This window comes from Chamaea fasciata, unplaced genomic scaffold, assembly GCF_029207755.1.
Source record: "Chamaea fasciata isolate MVZ Bird 193981 ecotype frontalis unplaced genomic scaffold, bChaFas1.0.hap1 SCAF_2, whole genome shotgun sequence".
NCBI lineage: Eukaryota > Metazoa > Chordata > Aves > Passeriformes > Sylviidae > Chamaea > Chamaea fasciata.
In genome coordinates, this window is record NW_027094087.1 from 53,487,222 (window position 1) to 53,504,382 (window position 17,161).

Consider the following 17,161-nt stretch of genomic DNA (forward strand, 5'->3'; position numbering starts at 1 on the left):
GCCCGGCCCCGCCCCGCCCGCGGCTCCGCCGCCCGCGCAGGTACCGCGCCCCCGCCCCGCCCCGTGGGCCCGGCCGGCACGGAGGGGGCAGGCAGGGAAGGAGGGAGGGGAGAGGGGCGGCGGCGGTGCGCGCACAGGACTGACCACCAGCAGCGAAAAAGAAGGTACTTTTATTGTCCACAGACTCTTAAAGGTACTTTGCTACATCGTTTTATGTATTTTCTATCAGACTATACAGGTTCGTCTTCATGGAGCCCGACGTTGTACAACCGTAAAGTGATATGTTTGGTAGTGTATCTATAGCGTTTTAAAAACTTTAGAGTTTCTCTTTTTCTTTTCTTTATTTTTGGAATGTACAGTATATGAGGTAAAATTAAGATTACATTAAAAACTGTCTTCAATGCAGTAATATGCACTGAGGCTCAAATGGCAAATACACTATTAAATGACTATCAAAAATAGGAGCTCATTTGAATTTTACTATGAAAAACGTAAGTCACTGCAGGTTACCTGCAGTAACAAATCTTACCGTTTTAGACATTCAACCGTAAGAAATCTCTGGGCTGTGACACGCAACCTCATTTGCACTGCCAAACATGGCACTTTTAAGAAGGTTCTAGAAAACATCAGTTATCGCGGTATCCTGCGGGAAGGTATCAGCCTATACGTACAAATGACAAATTTGAAATAAAATGTAAACATACAGTACATTTTAAAGACAGATCGTTCTCGCCACGTGGAGGCCAAGTTCTTCGCCATTTCTTTTTTTTTTCTTAAAAAAAAAACGAAACTCAGCAACATTATTCTACAGCACAGATCATTGGACGTATAAACAATTACAATACATGCCCGTTCTAATATAAGAGAAATTCTTCAGAGATCTTCAAAGCACAAGACAGAGGTTCCTCTTTTTATTATTATTAAGACTGACAGAAGTGTTTAATACTATTAAAAATGCTAAACTGAACACAACTAGAAGTCATTAATGATCCACTATCTTGTAACTCAAATAAATTAAAAGTAGCTAATTACAAAGTGTATAACAAATAACATAAGTGTGATGAGACAAGGATTTTTTTTTTAAAGATAGTTTCACTACAAGCTTTGTGTCACTGGCAATCATTGACATCTAGCAAGATGTTCAATGGGATACTTGTTAAAATTCAGTCTGGTCATTCAAGAACTCACAAATGCAAGCTCACAAAACATTGATGAGTTATGCAACTGCAAAGTGCTCTAATGCAACATTAACTACATGCAATCAACGTACAGTATCCAAAGAGACATTACATTAAACATTAGGATCTCAAGAAAAAAGCAGCTTTAAGTTTTCTGGTGCAAATTACTACACTTCGTCTTCTGATTTGGTGCCCCAAAGAAAGAAGGAAAGAAAGAAAGGAAGGAGGAAGGAAAGAAGGAAAAAAAAGAAGAGAAAGAAAGATAGAAACAAAACAAAAAAAAAGGCAGTGCTTATTTCTGGTTGATATGGCAAGTGAATGTTGGGGAAACAGCAAAAATTCAATAACGAATTTTATCTCAAAATTCTATTGACTAGCCAAAATCAGAGGGAACAGACATCTGTATAAACTGTATCCAATCAAAGGTCAACTTTGGAAATGTGTTTTTCAATTTAAATAACAAATCTAAGAAGTTCTCTCACACTCTCCCTTTTATATTCAGAAGAAGTAAAAGAGGCATTTTTGTAAGTAAACATCAGATCCTGGGGGTAAGATAAACCACTTGTGCCATCTCCTTGTAGTCTTTCAAAAACATCTACTTGCAGTGAAGAACTCCACATTTATCACATAAGAAGCTTCCTTCATGCATACTCTTCCATCCAGTTTATTATTTGCTGCCTGAGAAAAGCCCCTTCTGTTTTTCAGCATAAATCCTGCTTCCCAAATAATTAAGACAAATGAGGAGGTAGAAATACAGCGCTAAATTGCTTTCACAGCATCAGATTAATATTGTGTACAGCACAAGTTTGTTAGTGTAAGTTTTAAATGCGATCTACACATTCTTCCCTGTTATGTTAGCAACCCTTAGAAGTGTGGGCCAGGAAATCATCTTTACACTTGCATTTACTGGTCAAAGCCTTTTCGTTAAACACTGCGTGCCTGCCCCATATAGAGTTTGTACTGTATGAAGGCATATAAAGAAAAGGTTATATTTCTGTGGCTTGCATTTTAATAACATGTGTCAGCCTACACCTACGAGTAAGCATTTTAAAGTGGCTGAGAAAGTTTGCATCAGTCCCAATGCCGGTGCTAAATGCCTGGTTTTGTAAAAGCAAGAGAACAGAATTACTTTTAGATGATGAGAAAGTAAAATGTAATGGGCAGCATTATAAAATAGATCTCTTTTCTTCACTTTATGACGAAGTACTGAATGATAACAGCAATCAGAATGGAAAAGATAGCGAAAAGTGCAAGGATGACAGCAGCACACACTTGGTCGCTCTGTGACCATTGTGTCCTTGTGGTTTGCACAGTGTCCTTGTTGGTGCTGGCCGGTGGTTCAGTCCTCTGAGAGATGAATAGCACTGGGGCGCTGTAGGGGCCCACCAGGTCCTGGTGACCCGTGGCCTCTTGGCACTGGCGAATGGCACATGTGCGGAATCGGTATTCACAGTTCAGCTGGAGGCCTGTGTATCGGAACGACCATTCTGGGCCCTTGTAAATCTGGCAATAAGGGGGAAAGAAGGGATACATCAAGTAAAAAAGGACTGTATACATACATGTATGTTAGCGTGGTTTGGTTTATGGTGAAGGTAACTAAAAAGGACAACTCACCAGTGTTTTTACCCATGCAAAGAAAAATGGACAAAAAGCTCAAACATGCAATTTAAATACCAGATAGAGTCTCCAGTTCTTTTGCTGAAACACAAGAACTACGCTTGCTTGTGTGGAATAATGAGTACACACCAAATAAACTGTCATAAGCCCCAGAGTTCAGGTGTTTCAGTGACCACTCACAATGGGATGCAACACGCAATATTGTATCATGGGATTGTAGGCAGTTAACTCTGTATCAAGCTAATTCATGAAGTCTAATTCAATCCAATGTACTTTGTTGTGGTTATCTGTATTTAAAACATTATGATTTATCCCAATAAACACTGTATCAGGAAAGTCACAGAGTCCTCTTTGAGATTCTTAATTTCATCATATTCCCAAGACAGAGATGACTTATGAGGGTGCTCTCCAGAGGTCTCTCAGTTGGCAGGTAAACAGGAGTTCACAATGTTTCAGCATGGAGTGCCTAATTCAGTGAAATCGAAATTTCAGTTTCGCAAATTAATTAAATTTGCAGCTATGTAAAGGTTCTGTGAAAGCCAACAAAACCTCACAAGGACACAGTTATAGGTACTTCAATAGGTATGGAGGTATTAGGTGGGTAGCACAGCGCAATTTGATTTTTCTCTTTAAACCCCTTCATCCTCCGACCTCCAAATATCTGGATTTGCTTTATTTAACTGGTAGCTCAATACAGAAATATCACATCATCAGGAGCTTTCCCTACAGCTACCATACTATTAGATAGTATCCTGAAAACGCAAACTAGAAGTGTAAAGAAACAGGAAATCCCTTCGGATTCTGCTGTTCAAAGAGCTCTTGCTGTGCCTGAGGCTACTCTTAGAGTTCTCTGACAAGCTGCGCTACACTGGAATCTACAACCTGGAGACTCTTCTCTCTGAGGCAGGGCAGGCCATCGGAAGTGCAGCTTCCTCAAAATTCTGCTGATTTGGATCATGCATTTGGGAGTGAGCAAACAGGTCACTGACACACATCTACTCCAGCTCCAGCTCTGCCAGCTGGCAGGGGTTACCATCCTCAGCTGCTTGTCCCCAGTGCCTTGCCAGGAGTTGCCTCCTCCTCCAGTGTGTTTTCTGGGTTATTTATATGGTTGCTTCCTAACCCCTTTAAGATCTTTGACTGATGTATACAGCTCAAACAGCACAAATTAACTTATTTTGTCTGTAGCGTGGAAGGAGCAGTGACAGGAGCAATTTGGATGATGGATCACAAAGAAGGAGGAGAGGAGAGTGAAGTTTTGGCAGTGAAATAGCAGGAAACAGCTTAGAGCAGACTTTCAGGCAGTTTATTTTGTCCCTGTCAAATAAAATTTCCACCATCATGTCTAAGTGTCTTAAAGGCTGTTTTCATACTGTTTACTTCTTGATTGTTCTAATTTTAATTTTTGCAAATTAGTCTTTTTATTTTATTCTAATTTACTATGCTAGGCTGCTCTGCAGAGGCAAAAGCAATCACACACCTCCGTCTACTTTGTTATTACCATACTTTTTTTTCTCGCCCAGATCATTTGGCAATAGACACTGACAATCACAACGCGATATGACTCTGTGTCTAAAAGCAACACAGACCACACCTTACGTACCTAATGTTGCATTTACAATGTTGAAGTTACAAAAAAGAATATTCACAATATTCATATCCAAAAGAATATGCCAAGACATCTCAGTTTATGGTTCATCTTTTACTAAAAAATTTAACAAATAGCCAAAACAAACACAGTGCTACACTAAAAGTTATGAAAATATTAAGGCCTATAATCTACCAAAGCACAGGTGAAACTTATTTAATACTGAACTATAATAAAATTATAATATACTAGAATTAACTGTTTCTGTCCTGGAAGGAAAGTTCTTTGGCTTATTAGTATAAAACAGTTTTCAAGCCTAATTTCATGGCAAATATCAGGCAGGTTTTTTTTGTGAGGCAAAAAAAAAAAACAAACTGGGAAGCAGAATTAGCACTGAATGCAGGATAATTTGTACCTTGGCATTTCAAACTGCTTCTTTGCTCTTAGTGCAAAGAGAACCCTTTGCCCCATTTCTCCCCAGTCTCAATTCTGTACCATTAGGTAAAACGTTTCTTTTTGTAAGTTGTTCCATTAGTGGATGACTTCCTCACCACTTGATGTGTCAAGCTATATTTAGTGAACATCAGTGTAACCCAGAGAGGCTGTATTTAGTACAGAATCTCCTTCTGAGATGAAGAAGATGGGTTTAGGAGATACTACCTTATATTGTTTAGTAACAAAAAGTTAACATGGTGACTGAAACGATACTGGAACACAATAAGCTTTACTAAATCTAATCTCAACTAATTTTACTGAACTAGTTATGACAAACGACAATAACTTAAGCACACCATACCTGTTTGAATTCTGAGTCTTTTCCCACCATGACCTGAAGACAGTAGATAACTGGATCACCCTTCATGGGCTGCAGAACCTCCCATGTGATTTCACAAGTGTGATCGTTTATTCTCTCTATCCTTGGTGCTGAAGGAAGGAAGCATAAAAGTGACAGCTAGCTCTGCTTTCCCCATCACATACTGTCACATTCTAATGACCTTTAAAATTCTATGGTCTACTATTTTGTCTCAGAGAGGCAAAACATTCAGATTCAAATTTATTCTTCCTCCAGTGTTTGTGGAGCAACAGCTAACAATTCATACAGGCCTCTCCTCCCAGTTTAGGTATCATCCAACAGAGAGCAATTAAAATTTAGTGAGTGTAAGTGTGCATCATATACCAAAAAAACCCCAAACAATGCTTAATATCATTCTAAACACGCTAGAAAGCATTTCCACCTTAACTTGCCAATCTCCTGGTAAGCAGGGGATTCTAAGTACAAACTTCTTATGTCAAAGAATGTATAAACCCCAAGTCTTTCAATTTTTTGAGCGAATATTTTAGGCAATTACATGAAAGGAGCATTCTCCCAATATCCCTACCTGCACTTGAAAAGGGGTTAGTATTCTCAATATCCCAAATACAACATAATACCAGAGCCAACCTGCTATTCCCTCCCACCCCCCAAATGACAAAAGAAGCACCCTCACCTTTCAAGGCAGCTGGAACAGATTTGGGAGTAGTGAAAATATACTCTTGAGAAAGGGGACCTTCGCCAGCTTCATTACATGCCTGAATACAAAATTTGTATGATGTTGACTCACTGAGTCTTTGAACTTTGTATGTATGACATGGTCCTCTGTATAAGGATACAAACCTGAAAATGGAACAAGTAGCTTGTTTTGAACACAGAAAAGGACTTCTGAACCAGCTAAAGTATTGTCTTGAAATCTGTTCCCACAATTTCCCACAATCTAATGAAAAGCCCAGAAACACTTATTTCAGTGTTCTGGCTGCTATAAAACAATAAGCTCATTTTCCAGGGGCAAGTTTTTATTTCTCATGTCTTTAAAATAAAGATCTCTTGCACAAAGAACACTACAGATTCTCTCATACCAAAAATGTTCCTAAGCATTTTAAGAAACTATTTTGCATTTGAAACAATGGGAAAAGACAGCAGTAGTGTCTCTCAATGAGCTGCATTTTTTCCCCTTGGCCATCTACTCCTCCAACATCTTTAGCTTTTCAAAATTAGGTAATGAGATTTTAGCTTTTGCAACTCTCCCTTACTACACCTAAAAAAAGTGCCATGGTTCCAATTGCTCTGGTACATCATTATTGGAGATGGGCTCATGCAGACCTGCACAGGAGGGCAGAGTCACACCTGTAGCACACACCAAACGTGTTTCTGAGAGTTCTGTACACTGGCCACTCTCCTTCATGTGGCAATTCTTGCACGAACTGATCATGGCAACTCTTGTTTGATTTTCAGTTTTGGTGTCCCCAGGACACAGCAGAGATTTCTCTCTTCCTGCATGGGTTATCATCTACTCTGGCTTTTTCTTATCTTTTAAAATTAAAACAGATGGTAGCTGCAAATGACCTAGTCTTTGGTAATGGTGATGAATTTCTTTCCAGTTGAAGAGTAATTTATTTCCCTCCTTACTGCACAGCAATTTCACATAGTAGATCTCTTTCATCTTTTTGTCAAGCTAAAGCTACTCATCAGACATGGAACACTCTGTAGCAGTACAGCTCATTTTACCATTTAGGCAAGGGCTCTTGCTGTACCACCTCAGCCGACATTCTATTTAACATGAGACGAGGGATCCCTCAAAATAATAATTTGTATTAATTTCCACTAAAATAATTGCATATAAGGCAACAGAGAGTAAAGCATTCATCCCTTCTGATGAATTTTAGGTATATAAAATTCACAGCAGTGATTGGACTTGTTAGTTTGACAAAATATTTAACCAGAAGTGAGAGAGAAAAGTTGCTGGTATGAAACACTGCATTAAACTGAACATGCTGAACTGTAAGTAAAAACAATGACCTTTTTTATCTTGTACTTCTCAGCACAGAACACTAGAGCCCTTCTTGCCTTGCCAGATGAGATGACCTCCTACATCTGCCGTACATTCACCAGAGTATATGGAATTTTGCCTTTTGCTGCCATCTCCCAAGCATCAGACCACGGCGACACTGGGCAGATTAAAGCAATGCCAAAACCAACCTTCCGTTCCTATCCTCCATTTGAAGGTGGTACTGGATGGAGTCAGTCAATGCTTTCGCAGTTCCCTCTCCCCACTTCAGCTTGAGAGTCTGAGAACTGTATGCAGCACATTCCAAGCGAGGTGGATCCGGGGGGAGAGGCTTTGTTTTCAGTTTTATGGTGTGGCTGAAAGGACCCGCTCCAAGACTGTTTAGGGCTTGAATTCGTACCCTAGATTTGGAAAAAGAGAGAATAAATTAACCTGAAATTAGATTCTAAAAATAACTGGTCATATCCACCATTCTCATTAAACAGAGAATAATGGTACTATCTACAATGAAGACTTTTATCAATATTATGCTTTGACAGATTGTCAAGAATATGCAGGTGCATCAGTTGCCTTACATTTTAAGGAGCTGGCTTGATTAGGAATAAAAAAATTCAAAATAAATTCACATTAGTGAAAAGATGCAAAAGCTCTACGAGTTACTTCCGTAGTGGTCCATCGCTCTGACTGTGCAGGCCTTGAACCAAAAAATCTGATAGTCACATTGGAGTGATGAGGGAAGGTAGAAAAAACCCACCCCGAAGAGGGGAAACCATATCTCTGACTGTTTTACCAGGTGAATTCAAGGACAAATAACAGACATTTTTATGGACTTTTTTGAACAGATCCTATTCATGTGAAAATAAAGTGATGGTGCCCAGCCACCTCTCTTGCTGTTTCCACCAGTAACGTATCTCGGGGCACTTGCAAACACAAGCCCTCTTGGGTCTGCCTGCAAAGTGAGAGGGGGAAACCAGAAGTCGCCAAAAGACACAAAGCTGAGGAAGTTGTAGAACTTGATACTTGGGGATAAGGTAGGGTTTTGTTATTTTCTTCTTTGATACTCCAAGGAAGACAATGCTGGTATTAGATCTGTAAGTAAGAATTAAAAGACTTAGCCAAGAAATTTATTTCTGAAAAGGAAAAAGCAGATAACAGAGGCTCTTTATGAATTTCACAGGTGGCCACAGGGAGCAAAGTGTGTCTAATTTCATTTTGCACACTTAACATTTGCTTGTCCAAAACAGTACCTAGGTAACTGGAAAAAAGTAATCACAGTAATTAAATTCTGAAACAGTCAACCACACAACTGCAAAATGTGGAAACATAAATGTGTATGCAAGCTAAATAATAAATATTCCTCCTTCACTACTGTAATATTTATTATCCTAATTTATTACAGCCCAGAACTAAGATTAATACATGCAATTTTTTTTTATTTGCACAAGGAGTTGACAGTGTATTCTATAAAAAAAACTTATGTGGGTAGAAATGTAGACCTATCTCCACACTGGAAGCGACTCTTTCAGTCGACGACACAGAGAGCAACAGCTCTTCACACTGCCAGCATTATTGTTAAATAATTATAAGGCACACAGAAACATTATTCTGACAAATAGCCATAAAACAGTAATTAAGGATTCGGAAAACTGCGTAGCCAGATGATATCCTAATTATACTGAAATCAGAGTGGGCTAAAAGTCTGACTTCAGTGGGACTGCCATTCTTTAACACTGAGGACATGTTTTTGTAAAGGGATGTAGTGCCTTCAGGCAAAACTACTGATTTTTGGATTTGTATCTTTCAGTAACCCTTGGACTGAACATAAGAGATGATTTCAGCAACTAAAATTCTTCAAAAGAGATGCATAGTTGGCTGATTTTTCAAACTGATACTGTTCATGCTGACTTCCACTTTTTCTGCAGAAAAGGCATTGCAAGTTGCAATGAGTCATTAGATCAGACAGGACACAGTCCTTCCTAAGATGGATTTTACCTTTTCAAACAGAAAAGCAACCAGTCCAAACCCAGTTATGAATCTAAATATGTGATGTGAATGCAGTTAAATTGACACATTAACCAGGCGGATACAACCATACTGCAATTAACTAACATAAATTACTTTTGACAGAAAATAAAAATAGCATATCTGTTTATGATGATCATCATTACAAAACTTCTTTTTGGTCCATGGCTGTGCACTAACGTATCTCTGAGAGTAATAATGAAGACAATAAAAAATACAAGGAAACAAAGCACTTGCTCTTGTGGAGGAAACAGTAGGCTGTCAAGTAGCTGTGCATCACATACCTGTAGGTAGTATCTGGCTGTAAGCCATCTATAAGATAGGTCAGATCCTTCCCAACAGTTACTGGCTGCTTATCTCCAAAGTCTATGCTGTAGCCAAGGATTTCAGATCCATGGTCACAAGGTTCTTCCCAGCTTATAGCAAGGCATGTGGAAGGAGAATAGTGTGGACTTTCAACTTCATCTTCACTTAGTCCACGAAGACAGGTCACAACTGCAGGTACCGAGGCTGGAGTCATACATGCCACTACTTCACTGAAAGGGCCTGCACCTGCAACATTCACTGCCTGCAAATCCAAAGTAGACCATGTTTTTATGACAGAGTCAATTCCTGTTTTCAGATTTCACTAACAATAGTTTTACATCTTTACCTGAACCCTGCAATAGTATATAGTGGCAGGCAAGAGCCCTTTCACTTCACAGCTGAGCCCGGGCCCACAATAGGAGATCTGCATGCATCCTTCCACACCACCCCACTCCAGTCGATACTCTGTGACATCAGCTCCATTACTTACTGGTACCTTTAAAATGGATATCAAGAAATAAAAGTTAAATATGCTGACATAACAGAAAATAATCAACCAAACTCACCACATCTATATTTTGTTCTTGTTCCAGAGGAGTCTTACCCTCCCATTTCTTTGCTGATTCTTAATTAAGTACAATAAAAATAACAGGCAGGATCTGATACAAACTTCAGAAAGTAAGACAATTGCAAACACAAAGTCCTGGACTGATAGAAAAAAGTACAGATTGAGGAGCTGAGGAGCAACCTTTACCAAAAAAAACCCCCTGTGTGTCCTGGTGAGAAAGTTGAATAAGAATCAGCAGTGTGTGTCTGATGAAGGTGAACTACATATTGGTTGTATTAGAAAATGAGAAGCAAGAAGGGTAAAAGGAATAATGTTTCCCCTCTACTCAGCAGTTGTGAGGCTGCATCTCCAGTACCATGTCCTGTATTGGGATCCCCAAAAGGAAATGGACATTGACATAATGGAGTAGGTCCAGTGAAGGGTCATGAAGCAGGAGTGTAACACACAACAAAAATGTAAAGTTTACTTGATAGCAAGGTGATCCGGCTTAGGGAAGATCCTACTGCTGCCTTAAATTACTTACTGTGAGGGCACAAACACTATGACAAATTTTTTTCTTGAAGATGGCACAGTGCCATGACAAGAGTCATTGACTTGCATTAAAGGGTATTTTGACTAGACATAAACAAAAAGAAATCCTACAGAATGAGAGTTTACTCAGACAGTTTTACTAGGCTGAAACATCTTCATTATTAGAGATAAATATAATTTCACTGGGAAAGGCCCTGAGAAACTTAAACTATTTGAATAGAAGGTTGAACTAAATGACATCTAGAGGTCTACCTGAGCCTTAATTACTGTGTGACTCTCTAAAACAGACATCTAACATCACTCAAATTAACTCTACCTGAATGTTTTATGGTATTTTTTAAAAAAGGCTTTGCCTTGTAGATATTTAAGGAGTGCTCCTTTGACATTCCTCCAGTAGGAAGCATGAACACTACTTTCCAGGTAAAACAGTTTAAATTTTTTTTCTGTATAGTTGTGTAACTCAGATACTTCGCCCCATCTCTAAGCCACTAAAAAGCTGTGTTTAAAGAGTATTCTCAGACAGAATGATGCTTTTAACAAGCTTATTTTTTTATCTATTGCATTTTTTTTTAATCAGACATCTAAATACTATGGGTTTATAGGAAGTCTGTGAGGCTTTTGCTATATTATTACTGATGTAATAATACAAAATTAAATCAGATTATAAAACCAACAAATGCACAATAATCTATTGTATTATGTGGATACATTGTCTCTGAGGAACTATAACTATGTTAAAGAAAAATTTCAAGACCAGACTGCATCACTCAAATGCAGAGCAGCAGCTGTGGCAAAACTTTTAAACAAAAGAACACAGTAAGATCCAGCACCTGCAGCCTGCCAGCTTACTGCTGCCTTATAATGGCATGATGAATGACTAAGGGTTCACCTAGAGGATAATCAGGTAAGTTTGCTTACAAAGAAAGTGATTTTTCAAGCTGAACTCAAACATGCAGAAGACCATTATGTTAAGACAAGTGTTACCATGGCATTCTTACCTCCCACGACACCTGAGCACAGGCAGCAGATCTGCATGCCACTTGAGGGGGCTTGCACTGATCTGGAGGTCCAGGTGCTGTAGTTATTTCACATTTTTCTGAGTACGGTCCAAACTATTAAAAAGGGAGTTAATACAACTACATTGTAAAAATGAAATTACTACTTTTTAAAAAACAGTTTACCATAGTAGGGACATGTAACAGCAACCTGAAACTTCGTATTACTTCTTTATAAAATAAGTTTCTGTGGACTGTGGATTCGGGATTTATTTCAGTATGTGACTGTTCTCCAGAACAGCTGTAATTTTTTCTTCTCTCCAGCAAATGCAGTGTGAATAAAGTTGACACTTCAAACTCTTGAGAAAACCAGGGAAGTACTACCCAAAGCCTTATTCTGAAGTTACACGATGGCTGCACTGGAACATAAACCAGTTGGTACTGCCTATTTATATCTATGTAAAATAAATAAAGGATTCAAAAACTGCTGAGCTATGAACCATTCTTTGCAGGGTGGAGAGGAGATAAAAGTTAGGATAGTGCTTTAAGGCCTTAAGCTGCAGACCTCTCCACAAACAGTGCCAACTCACCCTGACATTTTTTAATGAAGTGTACATTATTGAAGAAATCAGGACTTTGGGTACATAACTAAAAAAATCTTGTTCTACAGCAACAATTGATTTAAACACATTTAATACTCCAAAGAGGGAAAATAGTCTTGTATCTGATAGAACATGTACTCAGAAGTTAAACTAAATATAAAAATGGAGAGTCAGGAAACACTAATTATTATGTTCCGAACACCAACAGCTGTAAAAATAAAGGTCAATTTACAAAGCTGTATACAGAAAATAATTTGCTACCTTACTTCACATGAGAACAGTGAAGTTGTAACAGAGCTTTAATAAAGTCCTTAGCATTTCCTAATGATTTCCTAATGTTACTGTTCAGATAAAAGACATAATTAGCTATTTTCTCTTCCCTTCATCTAAAAATCCCCTTCATTATAAACTGATGTTTAACCGTCTGTTCCCACACAACAATAAGCTTTGTGACTCAAATGACTCTACATTACGAAATCCTAATTTTAAAATTACTGTTAAATGCTTATTTTGAAATAAAAAAAATCCTTAATCAGTGATTGCAGTCTCTGGAATGAGTTTCATTTCAGACTGCCTCCTTACCCCAGCCTTGTTAGCTGCTCTCAGTCTGAAGCTGTACATCCTCCCTGGAAGAAGGCTGCCCACTGTGCATTCAACATCAGAACCCTGGTAAACCTCTCTGTGTTCATCGCTTTCTGCCTGAAACATTTCCAGACCGTAACAGGTAATGGGTGAACCACCATCTACTTGAGGTGGTCCTAAAAATAAGAACGAAAGAAAAGCTTATTTAATTTTAACACATAACACGTTTGGACCCCTTACAATTTCTAACACTTGTAATAAAATTACCCCAACGCAGCTGAATTTCTCTTGCTCTTGGTCTACCCTGTAGCCTCGGAGGCTGGCATGGACCAGGAACCACTGCTGGTGTCTGCACCAGTAAGGAATCAGATACCTAAACCAGAAAGATAGACGAATGAAGTTATCCAGGCCAAAACAAGAACTATCCGTTATGCCACAAGTAAAGGCAAATACCTGAGTCAGAAACAAGATATTCCCCATTTTTAATAACATCTTCAAATTTGTGAAGATGCTAAAGTGCTCTTGTATGTATTTCTCATAATATAAATCATGCCAAAATAATCACACAATATGCAAAATTTGCTTTTGTATTTTGGTAAACATGCAAGGAGTAGAATTAAAAACAGTGGTTAATCATCAGTATAAACCTAGTACAGATGCTTGAAATATGATTTATTCAATGTAAACTAATTCTCTTTTGCATCAGACTGCAGTTTAATGAGTTCTAAATCCTTACTCTAAGGGTTCTATACTTTCTGTGGTAGAACCTCTCAGAAAGCAAAAGTGGGCAGAAGTGTCAATCAGAAGAGATAAAAAAAACATTTCAACTTCTTCATTGCTTAGCAATACCTAATGTGCAACAAGTTTCTATGTCTGATTTGAACTTTGGGCAAAAACTGCCTAAGAACATAACAACCCATGCAGCAGATGGCATTGACTGTTCTGGATGCAGACAGAAGTGACCAGAGACAATGAGGGGTTATTTGCTTCAGCGTGATACAGAACAAACAGGAAGTTGGAAAGCCTTTAGGTTTACAGAAGAAATGAATCTCAGTGCCTCATTTCACAGCTGGTTTCTATGTATGTTCAAGAAAGAGTGGACTGGATGATCTGCTGCTTTTCAGCTCCTTTGAATATATTGATGCACTGAACAACTGCTGCTACTTAAAAGGCAGAATGTTTCGCATATATTCATGAGAAGCTGCAGAAGAGTTAATTAAATCTTTCTTCACAGTTCTTCTGTTGATTTCTGACACCTACAGAAAGTATCAAGACTTTGGTACTCATGTTAATTCTAAAATCATGGGGTTGGGCTGTAGGGAAGTAGGTTGCCACAGTAAAAGTCTCCAAAGACTTGTGGTCTGGTAACTGGGAAAGCACTGCAACCAAGCCAGCATTGAAGGAGTCCAGATTTATTCTTAAGGCAAGGTGACTGTAGTCAAGGTTATCTTTGCAGGAGACTCCTATGTGGAGGAAGAGCACATACATTTGATGTCATAAGGCAGGGCTGGGTAGAAATGGCAAACACCAAGAATGTAAGGCTTTATGATTTTTGTGACAGCAGCTTGACAGTAAGGCCCTGCTAGAAGTCTGCAGAGAGCCAGGGCTGGCTCTGTTACACTTGGTGCTGAGAAGGGAGAGCAAATACAGCAAGACATTTTGGCACTGGCAGCTGAACTACACCACAGAATTAACAGCGCACATATGTGTGTATGAAATTTATGTGTATAAAGGAGCATAGTATGGCACAGCAAATTGTTTAGGAATACTGAAAAGTAGAGCAATGTAAACATTTTAATTGTGCATGAGAGGGTACAGGAAGCAGAACCCTGTAAAGCCTGAGTGAAGACTTCTTCCCCTGCCTGCTGGGGTGACTTGGCTACTCAGACAAGCTACTCCACTGACTAAAAGAAATACATTCAATTCACAGAATCATAGAATCTTCTGAGCTGGGAAGTGACCTACAAGGATCATCAAAGTCCAGCTCCTGGCCTCAAGACAGCCCCAAGAATCACACTGTGTGGGAAACCATTGTCCAAATGCTTTCTGAACTCTGTTATGCTTGGTGCAGTGACCAATTCCATGGGGAGCCTTTTCAAGTACCCCTCTTAAACTGCTGTATTGGGTTAGGCCCTAATAAATGACCTTGTATAAATGTATCACATAGGAAAAGTATCTGTAAATACGACAATCATGTCAAAAGATAATATCAGAAAAGAATATTCAGATATATATCTTTAAGAAATGAGCAGAAACTCAAACCACAGTGCAGCAATACTGGAACTTCTCTGAGGTTCTAATTATGGCTATTTTGTTAGGCACTTCTGCACAACATTTGCTTAAATATCTACTGGACCAGATTTTTTTACTGAGAGAAATTCTATTAAATAAAAATATTAGCTGATATTACCGTGCTTTGTCCTCCTTCCCCAATGCAATATACACGTAACCGATAGGAAGAGCCCGGATTTAGTCGGTCACACACATGTTCCCTAGTGGCTCCGCTGTATATTGTATCCCACTTGTTTCCTGAAAGGTTAGGAATAAGTGTGCAATGAACCAAAGTATAATTTGCCACACTTCAGTACCAGCCACAGCAGGTATCCTAACTTCACTAAAATAAGTGTATTCCTGATGTTTATTTAAAAAACCTCAGAAACTGAGACTGCTTTGAATTTCCTGGATGATCCTATAATTTCATAAAGATAGTTTCCTAGGTGTAGATCTGCTGAAGTGAAATAGCTTCCTTATTTGGTATTTACCTTAACAAGAAGAGAACTTACTGGGTCAGCAATCACATTCAACATCATACCCAAATAAACAGAAAAGAAACAGAAGTAAAATTTTTCATGAAAACTAACATTACATTACCATTTCACAGGCTAAAACTACAGTTTACAATTGATGAAGTTTGTTGCTGTGTTCCTGAATGGCCCAGAAGCATGTGAAATTCTGATTCCATTATTTGCTACTCTTAAATCAGAAACTCTACAATATTCTCTCTCTCTTTTTAAGAGATTAAGCAGGGAGCCTGGGGACTTTTAAATCTCCAACAACTCAATACACCACAGAATTTAGAGGGCTGGGAATGAAATGTAAAGCACAGCTCACTAAATTTCCATGAAAGGCTTGGGTGCATCATTCCAAAAGAGACTTATTGTGGGCACACATGACAGAGAGAGGAAAGGAACAGACTAACAGCCTGAGAGGGTTCCCATCATATCTGGGGGCAGTGCTCTATCTTAATCTGACACAGCACTGGAGGAGTTTAAACTTTTAGTCTCAATGTGATTGTGTTTCTGAACTCCTTAAGGCTACTTAAGAGGTCTAGATTTTTAGATACTTTAGCAAGAGAGGTTTATGTCCAATTTAGATATACTGTCAATTTCGTTTCTGTATGAAATAACAGAAAAAGAAATAGCAGAAACTTATCCCAGCTGCATCATTGTTCTCTTTTAACAGTAAATGGAGTACAAGTTTTTCTTTCATCTGCCTTGTAGACAACAAAAGCTCCATTTCCCTGTCTTCTTGCCCTAAAATGTCTGAAATGTATAATTTCATTTCCAAAACTGAATAGATCTAATCAGTAAGTTAAACAAAAAGCATCTCTTACATCATAGAATTTTGATGCATCTTTCTCTTCTAAATCAGAGAAAAAGAACTTCTTGTGTACAAGCATCAATGTACCTCTATTTTCTTTTTGATGTCAGTCCCTGGCAATAACTTTCCCTGTCATAATACACATTTTATTCTTCCCACATGCATACAGAGACAGGAAAAAAAAAAAAAACCCACACAAGTGAATGCTAATGTATGATCCTAATACTTACCACTTAGGCCTTCAGACATTTCCACAACATATGTATTTATTGCTCCTCCCCCATTGTCTTTTGGTGGATCTATAAAAAACAGCAATATTCCAGCTAAGCGAGGTAAGTTAAATGGCTTTATAGCTTTTGGGGAGGATTTCCCAGTGGCAAAATCAACAGACAGCTGGAGATGGGTGCTTATTTAGGTGGAGAGTGTGCTAGTCCAGGGCAGTGGCAAATCATTCCTGCTATGTGAAAGCCAGCTCTCAGCCCTTCTGTACACTCTACACAGGAAAAGGAACAAGGGAATCAACCCAGGGAGATGCCACAGCAAACATTTCAGTCTCAAGTGCTGTAGAAGGCTACCTGAGTGTGGATTCAGGGAAACAGACTCTAATGGTCCTGTAATTTGGACTGCAGACAGGAAGAATTACCATAAGGATTTGTATATAAAAATGTTTTGCAATTATTTAAGGACAGAATTTCAAAAACCTAAATATTCTGGGACAGAATGGAAGTCAAGAGCTCTACACTGAAAATG

At 38.6% G+C, this 17,161-nt stretch overlaps 1 protein-coding gene across 4 annotated transcripts in view; it reads right to left on the reverse strand.

Annotated features, from left to right (window-relative positions):
• Nucleotides 1-154: 154 nt before the first annotated feature.
• The window catches only part of FNDC3A (fibronectin type III domain containing 3A), a 111,874-nt gene continuing 94,867 nt past the window's right edge, over nucleotides 155-17,161 (reverse strand). For all 4 annotated transcript variants that reach the window (XM_066176153.1, XM_066176152.1, XM_066176154.1 and 1 more), the window contains 11 exons: nucleotides 16,642-16,710; nucleotides 15,222-15,340; nucleotides 13,079-13,184; nucleotides 12,812-12,987; nucleotides 11,631-11,744; nucleotides 9,880-10,029; nucleotides 9,512-9,795; nucleotides 7,397-7,606; nucleotides 5,871-6,037; nucleotides 5,180-5,307; nucleotides 155-2,681 (listed from right to left, as the gene is read on the reverse strand). In XM_066176153.1, the coding sequence (XP_066032250.1) occupies nucleotides 2,367-2,681; nucleotides 5,180-5,307; nucleotides 5,871-6,037; nucleotides 7,397-7,606; nucleotides 9,512-9,795; nucleotides 9,880-10,029; nucleotides 11,631-11,744; nucleotides 12,812-12,987; nucleotides 13,079-13,184; nucleotides 15,222-15,340; nucleotides 16,642-16,710 (1,838 nt within the window). In that variant the 3' untranslated portion in view covers nucleotides 155-2,366. The remainder of the gene's footprint in view (nucleotides 2,682-5,179; nucleotides 5,308-5,870; nucleotides 6,038-7,396; nucleotides 7,607-9,511; nucleotides 9,796-9,879; nucleotides 10,030-11,630; nucleotides 11,745-12,811; nucleotides 12,988-13,078; nucleotides 13,185-15,221; nucleotides 15,341-16,641; nucleotides 16,711-17,161) is intronic.